The sequence below is a fragment of the Erinaceus europaeus genome, chromosome 1 (genome assembly GCF_950295315.1).
Source record: "Erinaceus europaeus chromosome 1, mEriEur2.1, whole genome shotgun sequence".
In the NCBI taxonomy this organism is placed as follows: Eukaryota; Metazoa; Chordata; class Mammalia; order Eulipotyphla; family Erinaceidae; genus Erinaceus; species Erinaceus europaeus.
In genome coordinates, this window is record NC_080162.1 from 19,919,418 (window position 1) to 19,941,659 (window position 22,242).

Genomic DNA, 22,242 nt, shown 5'->3' on the forward strand with positions numbered 1-22,242 from the left:
ATACTTAACATTCAAATAAAAATGGATACACTGAATCATTCACCAAAAACATAAGTCACCATTTACATAATCACATTTAGGTAATTTTCTTTTACAAAAAAAAAAACTTATCTTTATAGAAAATGAGAAAATTAAGCAATGCCCCAAGTTAAAGAAGTTTATCAACATAAATTAGTGAAAAATAGGGATGCAACTGTAAAATCTGTTATCGATTCAGCAAACAAAATATCTTCTAAAAAGTGTGAGAATTGTGGTCAGGAGATGGTGCAGTGGATAAAGCATTGGACTCTCAAGTACAAAGTCCCGAGTTCAATCCCTGGCAGCATACGCACCACAGTGATGTCTGGTTCTTTTTCTCCCTCCTCCTATCTTTCTCACTAATAAGTAAATAAACTCTTTCTCATGATTTACTAATGAGAAAGAACCAAAGCAGCACTCTGGCATATGCAGCGCTGGGAGTCCAAGTCAGGCCTTTAGAGTGCAAATTTGTGAGTCCTGCAGCTCCAACACTGTGTCACTCTAGTGCCACAAGAATTACTGTCTGTATATCAAAATCGATTACACTGCAACACAGAAAACTGAAAACTAAGGGGGTCGGGCGGTGGGGTAGTGGGTTAAGCGCATGTGGCGCAAAGCGCAGGGACCGGCGTAAGGATCCTGGTTCGAGCCCCCAGCTCCCCACCTGCAGGGGAGTCGCTTCACAGGTGGTGAAGCAGGTCTGCAGGTGTCTATCTTTCTCTCCCCCCTCTCTGATTTCTCTCTGTCCTATCCAACAACAAACAACATCAACAATGGCAATAATAATAACCACGAGGCTACAACAACAAGGGCATCAAAAGGGGGAAAAAAATGGCCTCCAGGAGCGGTGGATTCATGGTGCAGGCAACCAGCCCAGCAATAACCCTGGAGGGAAACAACAACAAAAACTGAAAATTAAAAGTGGAGCAGGGGGGAAAATAAGTGGGATCATAAATTACTTGAAAATAACTAAATTGTTAAATAACTTTAGACTTAAGAGAAAACATCTGTGATACCAGAAAACAAAAATCAGAAGAAAAACCAACAAAATGTCCTTTGGATCAGGGAACTCAAAGTACAGGAAATAATTTCTCTTATATTCTTAATATCACAAGGTGTGCTTAAGTGAAAAATGAGATTTTAATGGAGTGTTAACTCAGCTACAGAATACAGGACTTGCATTCAGGAGGCGGAGGCCCCAGGTTCAGTTCTTAACACTGTATACCCCAGAGATGAACAATGCTTTGATTTGTCTCATAAAAATAAATTCTTCTGAGATAAAAGCTTTATTCATCCAATTGTTCAAATATATAAAGTGAAGTTTACAAAATCAAATTACCTCTGAGATTTTACACTGGAAAGCTTAAACCTCAATTCCAAAAGTGAGTCTATATTTAAAGCTGGTAAAAACTTATCAAATCTTTTAGGTCAAACAAAAATGCATTTATACCACCTGAAAATGTAAACTTCACAATTTGAGGTACATGTGTACTAAGAAAATAGATAGTGTTAAATTCTGTATGGTAATAACTTTGTGCTTAACAAGGTTATACGATTAAAAGAGAGGAACTTTAAACAGTATTCATTTCATGATGTTTGGTTAAAAGACATCTTCCGTCTAAGCAGGTATTATTTTACAGCTTATCCTAATTACAAATAGTGGGCTATAGGTATATTTATCATTGGATAGAGTCAGAAACCAGAAACGGGGGGGGGGGGGGGGAGAGAAAGAGACAGAGATACCTGCAGCCCTGTTTCAACACTTGTGCAACTTTCCCCTATAGATGGGGACTAGGGGCTTGAACTGGGAACTGGGTCCTTGTGCGGTGTACTGTGAGCTCTTAACCTCCTGGCCCTAGCAACAGTTAGGAGGGTACCACCAGACCATTACGAAAAAGGCAAGGAAGACAGGACTCTTATCTTCCTTGAAAATCATCCAATATGTTACAAAGACTTTCTTGTTCTCTTGAAGGAAGATCAATAATGTAAAATGTATTAAGGAAGACAGCTTTAACACATCATGGAATTACATTAAAACATTTGCGTCAGTCAGCAAGACAGATCACCTGGGAGGGCATCTGCTTTGCCATGCATATGACCCACACTTGAGCCCAGCCTCGACCTCGCAATCCCCTGCACTGCTTGTGCCACAATTGTGCCATGTTTTTTTTTCTCTGCTTCTCATTCATACATAAACCTTTTAAAAATTGTTGAAGGGAGTCGGGCGGTAGCAGAGTTAAGCGCAAGTGGTGCAAAGCACAAGGACCGGCATAAGGATCCCAGTTCGAGCCCCCGGCTCCCCAAGTGCAGGGGAGTCGCTTCACAGGCGGCGAAGCAGGTCTGTAGGTATCTGTCTTTCTCTCCCCCTCTGTCTTCCCCTCCTCTCTCCATTTCTCTCTGTCCTATCCAACAACTACAACGACAACAATAATAACTACAACAATAAAACAAGGGAAACAAAAAGGAACAAATAAATATTAAAAAGAAAAATAAATTGTGTAAAAACAACTTATATAAAAATAATTTACTGAATAAATCCCTGTCTCTATTGTTACCAGTTATCTCTACCAGGAACAACACAATAGACCCCTCTGTGGGTCCCCACAGGACCTTGCCCTCAACGTGGATCAACAACGATAGAGAATGTTCCATCCTCCGAAGTGAGGCTGGACAGTATACTCTGTGTTCCACCTGAAGAAGATGGGTCCTGAAACTGAGGCAGCTTAGAATGTTCCTACTCATGACCACAGAATGTGAGCTCAGATCTACAGGGATGCAGAGGTCACATAGGCTCCTAGGTTGAATATGGGCCCCAGACCACATCAAATCGATGGGGTTTACTGTCAATAACAATATTTGTATACCTTTCCCATATTTGTACACCTTTCCCATATTTGGGAGCTACTCTCTTCCATGATCCAGCTTTCTGGTCCTTTTTCTAGCCATGACATCATCTCCCCAAACAATAACTTGAATCCACCTGCATATCAGATGTCAGGCTCAAGAAAAAAAAAAAGGGGGGGGGGGGTTAGGCGGTAGCACAGCAGGTTAAGCGTAAGGACAGGCGAAAGGATCTTTCTCTCCACCTCTATCTTCCCCTCCTCTCTACATTTCTCTCTGTCCTATCCAACAATGAACGACATCAACAACAATAACCACAACAAGGCTACAACAACAAGGGCAACAAAAGGGGGGAAAATGGCCTCCAGGAGCAGTGGATTCATGGTGCAGGCACTGAGCCCCAGCAATACCCTGGAGGCAAAAAAAAAAAAGTATAGTCATGGGCCCTTTGGAATATAATTAAAATAGACCTACTAACTACCTACAAAATGGAGACCCCCAACTCTTCATCTACACTATTCTAGCCTTTGGGTTCATGATTAGCCAACAGTTTGTTTGTCTTTATATGTTAACTCTTCTTTCAGCCACCAGGTTCCAGATGCTAAGATAATGCCAACCTGACTTCCCTAGACCAATGACACCACCAATGTGCCTGGAGCCCCGCTTCCCCAGAGCCCTGCTCCACTAGGGAAAGAGAGAGACAGGCTGGGAATATGGATCGATCTGTCAACGCCCATATTCAGCAGGGAAGCAATTACAGAAGCCAGACCTTCCACCTTCTGCATCCCACAATGACCTTGGATCCATACTCCCAGAGGGATAAATAATAGGAAAGCTATCAGGGGAGGGGATGGGATACATAGTTCTGGTGGTAGGAATTGTGTAAAGTTGTACCCCTCTTATCCAGTGGTTTTTGTCAGTGTTTCCTATTTACAAATAAAAATTAAAAATAATGATTTACTGTGGATTGGTACGTGGTTCAGTGGCTAGAGCAATGAACTTATAAGCATGAGGTCATGAGTTTGACCCCTGGCCATGTGTCTTTCTTTCACATGGTGCCAGATATCAAACCCAGGGTCTCACATATGCAATACAGACACTCTACAGCTGAGCCCTTTCACTGGTCTTTCAATTTTCTTTTTCTTTCTGTAATCAGGGTTTCACCACTCCAAATCAACTTTTTTCAGTGTTCAAATTCACTGCTCCTGGAAGCCATCATTTTTTCCATTACTGTTGTGGATAGGACAGAGAGAAATGGACAGAGGAGGAGAAGACAGAGGGGGAGGAAAAGACAGACACCTGCAGACCTGCTTCACCGCTTAAGACCTGCTTCACGGCTTGTGAAGTGACTCCCCTGCAGGTGAGGAGGGGGGGGGGAGGAAGGGAGGGGCTCAAACCAGGATCCTTGAGTGGGTCCTTGTGTTTCGAGTTACATGTACTTAGCCCAGTTCATCACTGCCCGGCTCCTGGTCTCTCTCAATTTTTAATATGCTTTATACCAGATGTAAAAAAAAGATTATAGGGGATAAGAGAAAAATGAACCCAGTAAGGCATCTATCTTATCATACAGAAGCAACACGGGACCAGATGAAGCTCCACAGATGACTAAACAGTGCAGAGGTTCTCTCTCATTCTCTTTTAGAAACTGATTTATTTATGAGAGGAGAGAGAGAAGGGGAGAGAGAGTGAGAGCAAGAAAGAACCAGAGCATCACTCTAGCACCTCATGTTTGAGAGTCGGGCTCCCAGTTCAATTCCTGGAGTCACACGTGTGCGTCTGGTGCTCTAATCTCTCCTATTAAACTCTCTACTTCACATGACACAGATAAGTCATTTCTGAAATTGCACAAGAACATAAAATACTCACAATAACCATAATGAATGTGTGACCATATTCCCAACAAAAAAGGATATTAATTGTTCTGAGTTCAGATGGTGAAGCAGCTTTTCCAAAGGAGGATAACGGGTCAGTGAAGGCACACATCCTAGGAGAATCAGCTTATGTTTGGCTCTGGTTACAGCAACATTCAGACGTCGCCAATCTTTTAAGAGTTCACCAAGCTATTAAAAAAAAAAAAAAAAAAGCAAACTTGTCTTAGTTTGGACTATTTTCCTACAAGTCATGGATGTAGCGCAACAGGTAAAGCACTTCAGGCTCAGGGTCCAGTCCTCTACACCAAATTAATAAACAAAAATAGATTGCCCAAAGTAAGTCATCAAAACAACTCAATTCCAGATAGTTAGAATTTTTTTACTCACAATGTCAAGCATAAACATTCTATTTTGAGTGTGATATTCTAGCCATAAGAAAAAATTATTAAGTGCATACAATAAAAATAAAGGCTTGAATTATTTCCATCCATTTATTGTTTGCAACAGTAATCAAAAACTTTTAACAGACTCAGGAGCAGTTAAACACATCACTATACTTATAGTAGGAAACTAAGCAAACGTAAGAATATAACATTTGTGGGGCCAGATGGTGGCCACCAGTATAGTGCAAGTTTTACAATGCGCAGGGACCATGGGTTTAAATCCCCAGTCTCTACTTTTCAAGTGGTGAGGCCTGGTTGCAGCTGTCTATGTTTCTCTCCCTATATTCCCCCTTTCCTCTCGATTTCTGGCTGTCACTAACAAATAAGTAAAGAATTAAAAAAAAATTTTTTAAAAAAAGAACATTTGTGTACTGACCTAGAAGAGTTCCAAGCTATTAAGTAGAAAAAGCAAAGTCCAGAATAGTGTGGATATTATAATTTGTGCAAAATGTGGAGAGGGAGCATAATTATTCATTCATATTTACCAGTATATACATAGAGAAACTCTAGGTTTCAACAAACTAATTGCGATTATCTATGAGGGGAAAAGCTGAGTAGATAAGGAATGGGGTAGGGGTGTGGGTAATGGCACACCTGGCTGAACACACGTTACAATGCGTAAGGACCCGAGTTCGAGCCCCCAGTCCCCACCTACAGGAGAAAAGCTTTCCAAGTGGTGAAGCAGTGCTGCAGGTGTCTCTGTCTCCCTCCCTATCACCCCCTTCCCTCTCTATTTCTGGCTGTCTCTACCCAATAAATAAATTAAAAAATTTAAGGGAGTCGGGCAGTATCGCAGCAGGGTAAGTGCAGGTGGCGCAAAGCATAAGGACGAGCCCCCAACCACCTCCTACAGGAGAGTCGCTTCACAGGCGGTGAAACAGGTCTACAGGTGTCTGTCTTTCTCTCCCCGTCTTCCCTCCCTCTCTGTCTTATCCAATAACAATGACACCAATTAACAACAACTACAACAAAAAAAAATTTTTTTTTAAAGAGAAAAAGAAAAGGAACGGAGCAGGAAGCAAGACTCTCCACTATGTATATTTATGAAACCGTATGAATGTATTACACAATAAAAAAGTAATTGGGGATGAGGACAGTGGGGCACCTGGTAGAATGAACAGGATGCCCCCAGGGACAAGGAAGCAGGCTCAAGGAAGGGCCCAGGCCCCACCTGGAGGCGCAAGTTTCACAAGCAGTGGAGAAGTACTCCAAGTATCTCTCCTTCCCCTATAAGTAAAGAAAAAAGAGGAGAAAGAGAAGGAGGAGAAAGACAAGAAGAAGAAAAAAGGAGAAGCAGAAGCAGAGGAAGAAGAAGAAAAAGGAGAAGGAGGAGGAGGATGAGAAGGAGGAGAAGAGAAAGGAAGAGGAAGAAGAAGAAAGATGGCCACTAGGAGCTCTGGAATCATTATGCAAACATCAAGGCCCGCCACTGAGATGGCAAAATAACAAAAGGCAAAAATAAACAAAATCAAAATCTGAAATATATATACATTTTGAATATACTTCTTCTGATATTTTATTTATTTGGATAGAGACAGAAAATTTGAAAAGGAATCTGGAGATAGAAAGGTAGAGACACCTGCAGTACTGTGTTCCTGCCTGTGAAGAGCCAGGGTCTCTGAACACCATAACGCACTGCGCTCCACCAGAGAGCCAGGGTCTCTGAACTCCATAACGCACTGCGCTCCACCAGAGAGCCAGGGTCTCTGAACTCCATAACGCACTGCGCTCCACCAGAGAGCCAGGGTCTCTGAACACCATAACGCACTGCGCTCCACCAGAGAGCCAGGGCCTCTGAACACCATAACGCACTGCGCTCCACCAGAGAGCCAGGGTCTCTGAACTCCATAACGCACTGCGCTCCACCAGAGAGCCAGGGCCTCTGAACACCATAACGCACTGCGCTCCACCAGAGAGCCAGGGCCTCTGAACTCCATAACGCACTGCGCTCCACCAGAGAGCCAGGGTCTCTGAACTCCATAACGCACTGCGCTCCACCAGAGAGCCAGGGTCTCTGAACTCCATAACGCACTGCGCTCCACCAGAGAGCCAGGGTCTCTGAACACCATAACGCACTGCGCTCCACCAGAGAGCCAGGGCCTCTGAACTCCATAACGCACTGCGCTCCACCAGAGAGCCAGGGCCTCTGAACTCCATAACGCACTGCGCTCCACCAGAGAGCCAGGGCCTCTGAACACCATAATGCACTGCGCTCCACCAGAGAGCCAGGGCCTCTGAACTCCATAACGCACTGCGCTCCACCAGAGAGCCAGGGCCTCTGAACTCCATAACGCACTGCGCTCCACCAGAGAGCCAGGGCCTCTGAACTCCATAACGCACTGCGCTCCACCAGAGAGCCAGGGCCTCTGAACTCCATAACGCACTGCGCTCCACCAGAGAGCCAGGGCCTCTGAACTCCATAACGCACTGCGCTCCACCAGAGAGCCAGGGCCTCTGAACACCATAACGCACTGCGCTCCACCAGAGAGCCAGGGCCTCTGAACTCCATAACGCACTGCGCTCCACCAGAGAGCCAGGGCCTCTGAACTCCATAACGCACTGCGCTCCACCAGAGAGCCAGGGCCTCTGAACACCATAACGCACTGCGCTCCACCAGAGAGCCAGGGCCTCTGAACACCATAACGCACTGCGCTCCACCAGAGAGCCAGGGCCTCTGAACTCCGTAACGCACTGCGCTCCACCAGAGAGCCAGGGCCTCTGAACTCCGTAACGCACTGCGCTCCACCAGAGAGCCAGGGTCTCTGAACTCCGTAACGCACTGCGCTCCACCAGAGAGCCAGGGCCTCTGAACTCCGTAACGCACTGCGCTCCACCAGAGAGCCAGGGCCTCTGAACACCATAACGCACTGCGCTCCACCAGAGAGCCAGGGTCTCTCAACTCCATAACGCACTGCGCTCCACCAGAGAGCCAGGGTCTCTCAACTCCATAACGCACTGCGCTCTACCAGAGAGCCACCACCCAGCACCTGTTGAAGTAGAACTAAATATAACTAAAAGTCTTTGTCCAGGGTCGTTGCCATGCCATTACTATGACACAGGTTCAAGTCCTAGCATCCTAAGAAAGTGCCTCAGCACCAAAGCGCTAGGGCTACGGTGCTTCTTGCTCCCTGCCTATCTTAATGAGAAACTGGTCTGGAAGCAGAGAAATTACACACACAGAGACCTAGCACCTCAAAATAAATAAATAAATAGTCCTGGAAATAGCCTCCACCACATTGATGGAAGCTTCAGTGCTATATTTTCTCACTGTCTCTTTATATCTAGCTTAAAAAAAAAAAAAAACGGAGTCAGGCGGTAGCGCAGCAGGTTAAGCACACATGGCGCGAAGGGCAAGGACCGGCTCAAGCCCCCGGCTCCCCACCTGAAGAGGAGTCGCTTCACAGGCGGTGAAGCAGGTCTGCAGGTGTCCGTCTTCCTCTCCCCCTGTCTGTCTTCCCCTCTTTCTCCATTTCTCTCTGTCCTATCCAACAACGAACGACATCAACAACAACAACCACCATAATAACAACAAGGTTACAACAAAAAGGGGGAAAAAATGGCCTCCAGGAGCAGTGGATTCATGGTGCAGGCACTGAGCCCAGCAATAACCCTGGAAGCAAATAATAATAATAATTTAATTAAATTTTAAATTTTTTTTATATTTATTTATTCCCTTTTATTGCCCTTGTTTTATTGTCGTAGTTATGATTGTTGTTGATGTTGTCGTTGTTGGATAGGACAGAGAGAAATGGAGAGAGGAGGGGAAGACAGAGAGGGGGAGAGAAAGACAGACACCTGCAGACCTGCTTCACCGCCTGTGAAGTGACTCCCCTGCAGGTGGGGAGTTGGGGGCTCGAACCAGGATCCTTAGCTGGTCCTTGTACTTTGTGCCACCTGCGTTTAACCCGCTGTGCTACCACCCAACTCCCAATTTAATTACATTTAAAAAAAGAAAAAATGTAGCATTGAAAAGTGAAGCAAGTGACCAGGGAGGTGGCACAGTAATTAGAGTCCTAGGCTTGCATGTGTGAGGCCCTAGGTTCAGTGCTTATTCTACACTGGTGCTTTAGCTTCTCTCCCTCTCTCCCTCTCTCTTTCTTGTCGGGTTGTGTCGTGGGGGACAGAGGAGACCAGGAACTCGTGGCAGGAATGCAAATCTTTATTCACACGGACGCCCCAGAGTTGGGTGTGAGCGCAGCAGTTCAGGCCACGTGGAGCTAGCAAAATGACCGCCTCCCACTATGCCCACCAGCCCTTCTCCAGGTCAGGATGCAGAAGAGAAAAAGGGCGGAAACCGGCACAGCAGCTGGATTTATAGGGTAAAGATGGAAGTGGCAAGTCAGGTACAGAATTGGCTAGTAAAGGAGGTGGAGAGAGGCAAAAGGCATGCTGGGAAGGTGAAAGCATCCTTAGCAACTGTTGCCATGGTTTTAACTGAATTAGCAATACCCTGATGGGATCATTCTAGCAAAACAATGATTATGTAAGCAGAGCAGGGGGGCTGGCTTTCAGGCCCAACACTTTCTCAAGGGGAGTCACTTCACAGGTGGCGAAGCAGGTCTGCAGGTGTCTGTCTTTCTTTCCCCCTGTCTTTCCTTCCTCTCGATCATTTCTCTCTGTCCTATCTAACAATGATGACATCAATAATAAGAATAATAATTACAACAACAATAAAAAACAGCAAGGGCAACAAAAGGGAAAATACATTATATATATATAATACAGTATTATATATTTATATATATTTATATATATAAATTTATATATTTATATATATTTATATATATTTATATATATTTTTATATATATTTTTATATATTTTTATATATATTTATATATATTTATATATATAAATTTATATATATATATATTTATATATATTTATATATATATGTATTTATATATATATAAATACAGTATATATATATATATATATATATATACACACACACACACACACACACACACACACATACACATGGTCTGTAGCTGGGGAAACAGCATATTGGTTCTACAAAAGACTTTTTTTTTTTGCCTCCAGGGTTATTGCTGGGGCTCAGTCTGCACCATGAATCCACTGCTTCTGGAGGCCATTGTGGTTATTATTGTTATTGTTGATGTTTGTTGTTGGATAAGACAGAGAGAAATGGAGAGAGGAGGGGAAGACAGAGGGGGGGAGAGAAAGATAGACACCTGCAGACCTGCTTCACCACCTATGAAGCGACTCCCCTGTAGGGATCCTTATGCTGGTCCTTGTGCTTTGCGCCATGTGCGCTTAACCTGCTGCACTACCTCCTGACCCCCTATCTACAAAAGACTCCTATGCCAGAGACTCTGAGTCCCAGATTCAATCTCCAGCACCACCAGAAACCACAGCTGAGCAGCGCCTGGTGCCCCCTCCCCTGTATCTTTTGCTATTAAGCAAATCACAAGATAATATATAAAAGTTCTGTAACATGACTATGAATCTACCTGACACTAGTAAACTATACCCTAACTACTGATGATAGGTGGTACAGGAATTGCCTCAGTGGGTAAAACACTAGACTCTCAAGCGTAAGATCCTAAGTTCAATCCCTGGCAGCACATGTACCAGAGTGATGTCTGGTTCTCTCTCTCTATCTCTCTCTCTCTCTCTCTCTCCTAGCTTTCTCATGAATAAACTATTTTAAAAGATACAGATAAGGGAGTTGGGCGGTAGCACAGCAGGTTAAGTGCACATGGGACAAAGCACAAGGATCAGCATGAGGATCCCAGTTTGAGCCCCCGGCTCCCCACCTGCAGGGGAGTCACTTCACAAGCAATGAAGCAGGTCTGCAGGTGTCTGTCTTTCTCTCCCCTTCTCTGTCTTCTCTCCTCTCTCCATTTCTCTCTGTCCTATCCAACGACGACAACATAAATAACAACAAAAATAACTACAACAATAAAACAATAAGGGCAACAAAAGGGAATAAATATTTTTAAAAATGTGCTCATGGCTGCCCTGGCCAATGCTCTGAGGATCATCAACAACGCCAAGAGAGAGAGGTAGGTAAACACCAGATTCTGATTACACCAGGCTTCAGAGTCACTGACCAGTTTCAGGGTTACACTGGTGAACCTGGAATCACTGGTGATCACAGAACTGGGAAAACTGAGAGTCCGAATGACAGGCTAAACAAGTCTGGAGGACCAAGCTCAATTTAATGTACAACTCAAAGACCCAGAAGAATGTCAGAATAACCTGGTCCCATCACCTTAGTTTGGTTCCATTATACTGGTGATGTCTGCAGGCAATACTGACAGTGAAGAAACAAGATGCAGGCACAGCAGGGAAAATCTCAAAACTCCCCTATGAGGCGTGTTAACAGCAGGTACAAATACAGTACCCAGTGGGGGAATACATAGCTGGTACATTCTACGTGTTTTCACCACAGTGAAGAGGGGAGGGCAGGTGATTAAGAAGGGGGGGAGTAGGCCCTCGAACTATTAAGTAGAAAATGCACAACAAGGGCAACAAAAATGGAAGAAATGGTCTCCAGGAGCAGTGGATTCGTAGTACAGGCACCGAGTGCCAGCAAAATAACCCTGGATGCAAGAAAGAAAGAGAGAGAGAGAGAGAGAGAGACACAAAGAAAATACAACTTACAGTTCCATCTTTATTACTTCTAACAAAAGATACCAGAATGATACTCTTATCTCTTCCTTGGTATTTGTCTACTGTATTAACTTCAACCATTCCGACAGAAGAACGTGCCAATAAATCATTGATGATTTTCAGTTGCTGTCTGTATGGTGCAATTATACCAATATCAGAGGGATTACATCCAGCCTAAACAGAAAAGGACACAATTAAAAAGGAAAAAAAAAAACACTAATTTTTCTACTTAAGTTTTACTATGATTATTAACTAATTATTATCATTTTGCCAGAGCACTGCACAGCTCTGGCTTATGATGGTAGAGGGGACTGAACCTGGGACTTCAAAGTCTCAGGCATAAGAGTCTCTTTGCATAACCATAATGCTATCTCTCCCGCCGCTTATTAATATAATGTACCCAACTAATGTTTATAATAAATCTCCCATCACTAGAAACAGCTACTAAGCTTGATTTAAATTTATGACTAGATCTACTCAGCGGAAAAACATCGTCTCCTTTATTTTGAAGATAAAGTTTATAGTGTCATAGTAGTATAATGGTTGCATGACAAGAATCAAATGCTACCATACACAAAAAATAGTCTAAAGAAACATCGTTCACATTTGCTAGTTCTTACAATGAAGCTTTCAATCCCCAATCACATTGGCAACTGTACTATATTACCAAAAGTTACAATCATCTGATGTTACAAAAAGATTTACTAATGATCCGGAAGGTGACAAAGTGGATAAATCATCAGACCCTTAAGCATGAGGTCCTGAGTTCAATCCCCAGCAACACTTGTACCAGAGTGATGTAATGTCTAGTTCTTCCTCTTTCTCTCTCTCTCTGCTCATATCTTTCATCAATAAATAAATAAAAATCTTTTTTTTAAAAAAAAGTGGGGGTAGATAGCATAATGGTTATGCAAAAAGATTCTCATGCCTGAGGCTCCAAAGTCCCAGGTTCAGTCCCCATAAAGCCAGAGCTGAACAGTGCTAAAGTTTTTCAGGTTGACTGACAGGAGTAACTAGTAGTAGACACAGGTCATAAACTTGACTCCCATAGTTTCTATTTATTTACTGCTTAATCTTAACACCTAACAGAAGCCAATATCCACTTTTTTGTTAATATAAATATTGACTGGTAAAAGATAAGACACCTGCAGACCAGCTTCACCACCTGTGAAGCGACTTCCCTGCACTTGGGGAGCCAGGGGCTCCAACTGGGATCCTTATGCCGGTCCTTGCGCTTTGCACCACCCGTGCTTAACCCGCTGTGGTACCACCCGACTCCCTCAAAATGCCATTATAAAAAATTGTGTAAGACTTGGGATCTATTAATTTACAAGAATTACACCAGATTTAATTCTATTACTCTATATGTTAAAATCAATTAGGGTTCAAAATTCCAATTTACCTTAATAAAAATTGAAGTCAGGAAAACTATGAGTTTGGCTTCTATCATATTGCTCACACCACCTTTTTCAACTTGTTCTGGTGCTGGAACCTACACAGAAAAAATATATACCTTCTGTTAATACATAGGTATTCCCCACACCTCTGGACATTTAATCTTTGACAAAGGTACCCAGACTATTAAGTAAGAAAAAGAAAGTCTCTTCAATAACTGGTGTTGGAAAAATGGGTTAAAATGTGCAAAAGAATGAACCTAAACACTGTATTTCATCAAATGAAAAAGCAAATCCCAAGTGGATCAAGGACTTGGGAGTTAGACCAGAAATTATCAAATACTTAGAGGAAATATTGGCAGAACTCTTTTCCATCTAAATTTTTTTAAAAGCATCTTCAATGATACGAATCCAATTATGAAGAACACTAAAACAAAAATGAACCAATGGGACCACATCAAAGTAAAATGCTTCTGCACAGCAAAAGAAACCACAATATAAACAAAGAGAATTCCCACAGAATGGAGAAGATCTTTACAAGCCATATATCCGACAAAAGGCTTATGTGCAAAATATATAAAGAGCTCACTAAACTCAGCAACAAGAAAATAAATGACCACATCCAAAAATAGGGAGAGGATATAAATAGATATTCACCAGAGATCCAAAAGGCCAACAAATATATGAAAAAATGCTCCAATTCATTGGTGGTCAAAGAAATGCAAATAAAGACAACAGTGAGACACTACTTCACTCCTGTGAGAATGTCAGACATCAGAAAAGGTAGCAGCAACAAATGCTGGAGAGGTTGTGGGGACAAAGGAACCCTCCTGCACTGCTGGTGGGAATGTAAATTGCTCCAATCCCTGTGGAGAGCAGTCTGGAGAACTCTCAGAAGGCTAGAAGTGGACCTACCCTATGAGCCTGCAATTTTTCTCCTTGGGATATATCCTAAAGAACCAAATATACCCACCAAAAAAAAAAAAAAAAACGTCTATACCTATGTTCATGGCAGCACAATCTATAATAGCCAAACCTGGAAGCAACCCAGGTGTCCAACAACAGATGAGTGGCTGAGTTAAGTTGTGGTCTATATACACAATGGAATACTACTCAGCTATTAAAAATGGTGATTTCATCTTCTTCACCCTATCTTGGATGGAGCTTGATGGAATCATGTTAAGTGAAATAAGTTAGAAACAAAAGGATGAATATGGGGCGATCTCACTCATTAACAGAAGTTGAAAAACAAGATCAGAAGGGAAAACACTAAGCAGAATTTGGACTGAAGATGGTGTATTTCATCAAAGTAAAAGACTCTGGGGTAGAGGGGGAAGGTTTAGATCACAGATCATGATGGCAGAGGAGAACCTAGTTGGTTCTGGTTTAAAAAAAAAGAAAGGTCACCTCATCTTAAATATGCTACAGTTTGGACTAAAATCTCAAGGCAATCTCATCACACATACTTCACTTTATTTTAATTTTTTTTGTTTTATTATGTATTTGTGTATTTTTAAATTTTTTAATATTTATTTTCCCTTTTCTTGCCCTTTTTATTGTTGTAGTTATTACTGTTGTTGTTATTGATGTCATCATTGTTAGATAGGAGAGAGAGAAATGGAGAGAGCAGGGGAAGACAGAGAGGGGGAGAGAAAGACAGACACCTGCAGACCTGCTTCACCGCCTGTGAAGCGACTCCCCTGCAGGTGGGGAGTCAGGGGCTTAAACCAGGATCCTAACCAATCCTTGCGCTTTGTGCCACTTGCACTTACCCCGCTGCGCTACCGCCCGACTCCCCGTACTTTTTTTTTTTTAACCTAAGCACTGTCAGCTCTGGTTTATGGTGGTGTGAGGCATTGACCCTCGAACTTCGGAGCTGCAGACAGGTAAGTTTCTTTGCATAACCGTTATGCTATCACCCAGACACACACACACTTCACTTAATAAGTCCCCATTTTCTAAAAAAGGCCAGAAAAATAACATGTCCGAGACCTCACAAATTATGACACTAAAATTCGAACTCAGACCTTGTTCTAATATCTGTGTTCTTTCCATCTTCTTTATTTTTTTAATTTTCCCTTTTGTTGCCCTTTTGTTGTTGTTGTTGTTGTAGTTATTATTGTTGTTGTCACTGATGTCGTTGTTGTTGGATAGGACAGAGAGAAATGGAGAGAAGAGGGGAAGACAGAGGGGGAGAGAAAGACAGACACCTGCAGACCTGCTTCACCGCCTGTGAAGCGACTCCCCTGCAGGTGGGGAGCCGGGGGCTCGAACCGGGATCCTTACACGAATCCTTGCGCTTCATGCCACGTGTGCTTAACCCGCTGCGCTATCTCCCGACTCCCCTTTCCATTTTCTTATTGTCCTTATACAAATACAGGAAGGTCCCCAGGTTCCACCATAAGTGGTAAAATGCTCCAAGGATTTTAACTCTCCATCACCCCAAAGCAACTGTGATTATTTTAGTATGACATATCTGAAATTCTGATGCTAAGACAGGAAACCTGAATAGTGAAGATAAAGAATCTGAGTGATTACTGACAAAGTAAACAGATGTAGGTTACAACTAATAAATTGGACTTGTGGTTTATAAAAAGCAATGTTCTCGTTAAAAATAACATAAAGGGGATGGGCTGTGGCGCACCTGGTTGAGGCGCACAGGTTACAGTGCACAAGGACCCAGGTTCCTGCCCCTGGTCCCCACCTGCAGGCGGAAAGTTTCGGGAGTGGTAAAGCAGGGCTGCAGGTGACTCTCTGTTTCTCTCCCTCTCTATCACCCCCATTCCTCTTGATTTCTGGCTGTCTCTAGCCAATAAATAAATAAAGATAATTTTTTTAAAAATAAATAACATAAAATGTAAATGCAAAGACCTGCATAAGGATCCCAGTTTGAGCCCCCGGCTCTCCTCACCTGCAGGGGAGTCGCTTCACAAGCGGTGAAGCAGGTCTGCAGGTGTCTGTCTTTCTCTCCCCCTCTGTCTTCCCTTCCTCTCTCCATTTCTCTCTGTCCTATCCAACAACGACTACAACACTAAAATAATAAGGGCAACAAAAGGGAATAAATAAATATAAAAAATATTTTTAAAAAACATAAACTAGCCAAAAATCAATTTTGAGATCAATCCCCAGGATATGCCTCCCAAAGTAGATTCTACAGAGTAGAAGGCATCTTGTGTTCAAGCACAAGCGCACTAGCTTTCGTTCTTTTTTTAATACTTATTTATTTTCCCTTTTGTTGCCCTTGTTTTTTCTTGTTATTGTTGTTACTGATGTCATCATTGTTGGCTAGGACAGAGAGAAATGGAGAGAGGAGGGGAAGACAGAGAGGGGGAGAGAAAGATAGACACCTGCAGACCTGCTTCACCGCCTGTGAAGTGACTCCCCTGCAGGTGGGGAGCTGGGGGCTCCAACAGGGATCCTTCTGTTGGTCCTTGCACTTTGCGCCACATGCGCTTAACCCGCTGCGCTACCGCCCGACTCCCGCGCACTAGCTTTCATGGGTAAACTCTACTGAAACATTTATACAAAAAGGAGAAAAACTGAAGTTTTACCTTGTTTGTATTAAGAAAACAAACAGTATTGCTTGGTTCAAGTACTCCAATTAGCCAAGGATTTTCAGAATAATCAGCATAAAATTCCAGTTCAAGCTTCACATCTTCAAAGTTAGGGAGGTGTATCACTGCATTGGCCACTTTGTCTGATCCACATTCCAACTTTCCCTCATAGGTCAGCTTATTACTTAAGGACATGATTTTACTACGAAAATTACAAAAGCAAACTTTAGTTTTGGTAGATGAGGATAAGCATGAAAATCACTCATAGACCGTGCTGCTGGTAGGTACCTGTTCATTCTGTACTGCACGGTTAACTGCACAACAGCATTCTTATTCTGCTCCAGCCTCTTGAATAAGCTTTCACTCATGCCAAGAGCTCTGTCAACAAATCAAATTCAGGCTTATCACTGTACTGACACTGTTCCTCAAGAAGAAATCTGTCACCAGTTTAAGATGGAAACATCAAGGCCTACGTACCTGGCTTCCCGGTTTAGCACCAGGGGGGGAAGCTGCTTATGATCCCCCACCAACACAAATCTTCGTGAGAAAAAAAGTGGACCCAGGCAGACTGGTTGGCTAATTTGAGAAGCTTCATCCACAATACAGAAATCAAAAATTTTACGGGAAAATATTGGATGGTTTATTCCCATACATGTAGTTGCAACTATAAGCTAAAAAGCAAAACAGATCGATGAACATGTCAAGAAATATGATTTGGTTTTCACATTTTTTTTTAATTTAAAGATCCTCTTTAACTCTAAAATTTTAGATATATACATAATTTTTTTTAATGTAGTGAAGGGCTGGGGAAACAGTATACTGATTATACAAAAACTTTCATGCATGAGGCACCAAAGGTCCCAGGTTAAGTCCCCAACATGACCATAAGTCAGAGCTGAGCAATACACTGGACAAATAATAAAATGTAGTGAAATTTCCATATACTCTACACAGTGCTCAAATTTGAACAGCTCCCAAATGAAAATCTGTAACACTTAAGGGACACTGGCTTTATTAATATATTTTATTTATTTGTTTTCTCTCAAAAAGTCATGTAGGACTTCACCACTGGGAGTCTTCCTTACACCTCCCAAAAAGTTCAACTCCAAATCACAAACTTTATATGAACAAGAAACATAAGGGGTCTGAAAGTGAGAGGGAAGGGAGACCAGCTGGGAACCACGGGGCCTGAGGAGCACATGGGAGTTAGCTCTCCGGCTCTCGTTTTGCAGCACATCCCAGATTTGGAGGTGAACCAACTGGCAACCCATTTCTGCTAAGAGGGGAAAACCAGAAAACAAGCGGGGTTAGGTGGTAGTGCTTCTGGTTACGCGCTTACAGTACAGTGTGCAAGGCCCCAGGTTCCAGCCCCGGGTCCCCACTGGCAGGGGGGAAGGCTTCACAATTGGTGAAGTAGGTCTGCTGGTGTCTCTCTGTCTCCCTCCCTCCATATCTCCCGCTCCCTTTTCTCAATTTCTCTGTCTCAATTTCTCTGTCTCTATCCAATAATAAGTAAATATAAAAATATTGAAACAAACAAAACCCAAAACAAATGTACACTTTCTAGCCAAAAATAATAGAAAAGGAAAAGTCGGCTAAATACTTTATAATAAACACTCTCCTGTTTCCAAAAACAACAGGAAAAAAAACAATGGGCTCCACGTCCATCAATACCAGCAAAAGCTGAGTGGGGAAACTAGAATTCTATCCCAATACACTATCTGGTGCTGTCAGGACAAACAGGAAGGCAGGCCTTTTATCCCTGATGGCTGATAACAAATGGGGGGGGGGGGTAGATAGCATAATGGTTAGGCAAACAGACTCTCATGCCCGAAGCTTCAAAGCCCCAGGCTCAATCCCCCTCACCACCATAAGCCAGAGCTGAACAGTGCTCTGGTAAAAAAAAGAAGAAAGAAAATCCTAACCCCACAGTCAGTGGATCCACTCAGCAATAACAGTCCCCCTTACATGTGTGTCAGAAGAGATTTGAGTGGGGAACCTGGACTTGCTCTCTCACCTGGCACCAGTGAGCAGGTGTACCCACTTGCCCTGTCAAAAGCAGCGAAGGGGCCGGGCAGTAGTGCAACAGGTTAAGCACACACAGCGCAAAGTCCGAGGACCAGTGTTAGGATCCCAGTTCGAGCCCTCAGCTCCCCATCTGCAAGGGGATCGCTTCACAAGTGGTGAAACAGGTCTGCAGATGTCTATCATTTTCTCCTCCTCTCTGACTTCCACCCCTCTACCCCTCTCTCCATTTCTCTGTCCTATCCAACAACAACAATAACAAAAGTAATAATAACAATGAAAAAAAAAAAAAGGGCAACAAAAGGGAAAAATACGGCCTCCAGGAGCAGTGGATTCGTAGTGCAGGCACCAAGCCCCAGCGATAACCCTGGAGGCAAAAAGGAAAAAAAAAAAAAAAAGAGCCGTAACAAAGAAGTTCAGACATGTTTTGTTCTGAATGTGCAGCCAGAACCCAGGATCTCAAGCATGAGTTAGCTCGTGTCCAGTTTAATTCTGTATCTGGAATAAGATAAACACATAGCACTGTCCCAGTGCTATATAAATCTCCCTGCCACTCACATTATGTTAGAGATCAAATCCGAAACTACGTGCAAGCCAGTAAAAAGCAATTCCACAGGCCCGGTGGTGGCGCACCAGGTTAAGTGCACATAGCACAAAGCATAAAGTTCCCAGCTGGAGCCCCCGCTCCCCATCTGCAGGGGTATTGCTTTATGAGCGGTCAAACAGGTCTGCAGGTGTCTCTCTCTCCACTCCGTATCTTCCCCTTTCCTCCCAATTACTGTATTATTCAATAAAAAATAAATAAAATCTTCAAAAAAAAAAAGCAATTGCAAAGTAATGGAGTCCCCGTAATGACCATAAACATGGGACTTTAGAAAACTTGCAGGCTGGTGAACACATGCTGCTGGCAAGGAGACATTTTATCTATGATAAAAAATTTTTAATGTTTATTTATTTGTTTATTTATTATTATATAGAGACAGAAAGGAATTGAGAGGGGAAGATAGGGAGGGAGACAGAGAGACACCTGCAGCCCTGCTTCACCACTCGTGAAGCTTTCCCCCTGTATGTAGGAGGGGACCTGGGGCCTTGCTCACTGTAATGTACATGCTTAACCAAGTGCACCACCGCCTGGCCCCATCTATGATAAAATTTTATCTGTGATAAAATGTGGGGAAAATATAGGGACATTTTAGTGACGGCCATTGTGCAATGCGAGCTGGCCTTTACATTCCTCGATTAAGTTGAAGGACTACCCCTGTGCTGATGCTAATTACTTGAAATGTAACAGTGAAAAGACCGCTGTAATTAATACATAACTGTTTCCATCTTCATGGAAATGGAAACCCGATAGTTCTCTCTTTAATTTACTTTATAAGGGAATTAATTTACCACTGTAAACACCTTTACAAAACACATTTATAGGGAGTCAAGTGGTAGCGCAGCGGGTTAAGCGCTCATGGAGCAAAGCACAACTACGACATAAGGATCCCGGTTCGAGCCCCCAGCTCCCCACCTGCAGGGGAGTCGCTTCACAGGCGGTGAAGCAGGTCTGCAGGTGTCTGTCTTTCTCTCCCCGTCTTCCCCTCCTCTCTCCATTTCTCTCTGTCCTACCCAACAATGACGATATCAATAACAACAATAATAATAACTACAACAACAGTAAAAAAAAAAAAAGGGCAACAAAAGGAAAATAAATTAAATTAAAATTTAATAAATAAATAAAATCTTTAAAAACAACAAAAAAAAAAAACATTTATGCTCTCTGTCCAGGCCATCATGTGAGTACTAGGTCTGCTCCTCTCTCTCTCTCTCATGTCCTAATATGTGAATGTTCTCACTTTTCCCAAATAAAATTTAAAATTTCTGGGGGGGGGGGGGGGGGAAGGGGACACATTCCATAAACTAATTTTACTTTTCTTTCTAAAAAAACTTTTTATATCTTTATTTTATTGGATAGAGACAGCCAGAAATCAAGAGGGAAGGGGGTGATGGAGAGGGAGAGAGACACCTGCAGCCCTGCTTTCCCCCTGCAGGTGGGGACCAGGGGCTTGAACCTGGGTCCTTGCACACTGTAATGTGTGCGCTCAACCAGGTGCGCCACCACACGGCCCCTAAACTAATTTTGTCTATTTAAAAAAAAAAAAAAAAAGCTCCATGTCCCTTTGCACATGCAGCTTTCCTAGGGAATCTATTCTACTCCATTGTTTCTGAATTGTTCACATTGTAGTAATAGTTAGTAAATAAAAAAGTAATAGTAATAAAGTAAAGCATGATCTTAGGTTCTGTGAGCCGTGGGAAACCCCAATTCATAGGCAGCTGGTCAGAAACACGGGAGCATGAACTCACAATTAAGGAAAACTATGGGACTAAGCCTCAAGCCCAGGCGGTCTGCATTAGCTCCAGGTAGTATCCAGAGAGACACAATGACAGAGACCTGCAGCACTGCTTCACCACTCGTGAAGCTTTGCCCCTGCAGGTGAGGCATCAGGGGCTTGAATCTGGATCCCTGCACATGCGTACTCTACCCAAAGTCACTATCCAGCCCCTCCTCCTCCCCTTCCTTACAAAAGTCACTGTTAGGGGTATTATATAGTAGCTGTACTTACTTGACTATTGTAGAGTTCTTCCAGATGAACTAAGGATTTAATGCACTTTGATCTGCAAATTTCCTCCTCTGTAAACTTCTGGATATCTGGATGAACCTTTTGCATCTGACCCAAGCGCAAAAATCCTATTTTAAACTTGGCTAACTTCAGAAGGATATTGTCAACAGCAGAGTGTGTATAGCTGGTCAACAGAACACTAAAGCCACAGGCATAAAGAATTCTTACCTAATAATGAATAGAAGAAAGGAAAATAATAATAAATTCTGAACAAAATGATGATCTGAACAAAATTCTATTTCATTCATACAGAGTAAAAAAATTTAATAGGAAGCATATTTAAGAATTAAGAAACATTAAGGGAGTCGGGAGGTAGCGAGCGGGTTAAACGCACATGGCGCAAGGCACAAGGACCGAAGTAAGGATCCCGGTTCGAGCCCCCAGCTCCCCGCCTGTAAGGGGAGTTGCTTCACAGGTGGTGAAGCAGGTCTGCAGGTGTCTGTCTTTCTCTCCCCCTCTGTCTTCCCCTCCTCTCTCCATTTCTCTCTGTCCTGTCCAACAATGACATCAGTAACAACAATAATAACTACAACAATAAAACAACAAGGGCAACGAAAGGGAATAAATAAATATTTTTAAAAAAACATTAAAATGTTAACTGGAAAAGAAGATATTCTGAGTGAAAACTAAGACGTTTTCTTAAATCAAACACCCTATCTTCTAGGAACCCAGTGAAGTAGCTATTAGTTCCTGTACTTGGAGTGGCACCAACGCCTAATGACGTCAAACAGCTAGTTTTCCTTTCTCTGTTTCAGAGACAGAGAATATAATGAGAGACACAGACATCACTGCA

The 22,242-nt window shown here is 42.8% G+C and overlaps 1 protein-coding gene across 2 annotated transcripts in view; it reads right to left on the reverse strand.

Annotated features, from left to right (window-relative positions):
* Window positions 1-359: 359 nt before the first annotated feature.
* Window positions 360-22,242, reverse strand: part of DNA2 (DNA replication helicase/nuclease 2) — a 53,321-nt gene continuing 31,438 nt past the window's right edge. The window contains exons 14-21 of one of the 2 annotated variants that reach the window (XM_060195438.1): window positions 21,393-21,612; window positions 17,236-17,429; window positions 17,047-17,136; window positions 16,756-16,960; window positions 13,213-13,302; window positions 11,802-11,984; window positions 4,773-4,919; window positions 360-2,003 (exon numbers count right to left, since the gene is read on the reverse strand). In XM_060195438.1, coding sequence (XP_060051421.1) covers window positions 1,935-2,003; window positions 4,773-4,919; window positions 11,802-11,984; window positions 13,213-13,302; window positions 16,756-16,960; window positions 17,047-17,136; window positions 17,236-17,429; window positions 21,393-21,612 — 1,198 coding nt within the window. In that variant the 3' untranslated portion in view covers window positions 360-1,934. Of the gene's footprint in view, window positions 2,004-4,295; window positions 4,920-11,801; window positions 11,985-13,212; window positions 13,303-16,755; window positions 16,961-17,046; window positions 17,137-17,235; window positions 17,430-21,392; window positions 21,613-22,242 lie in introns of those variants that run through there. The other variant, XM_060195373.1, reaches the window with a different exon arrangement.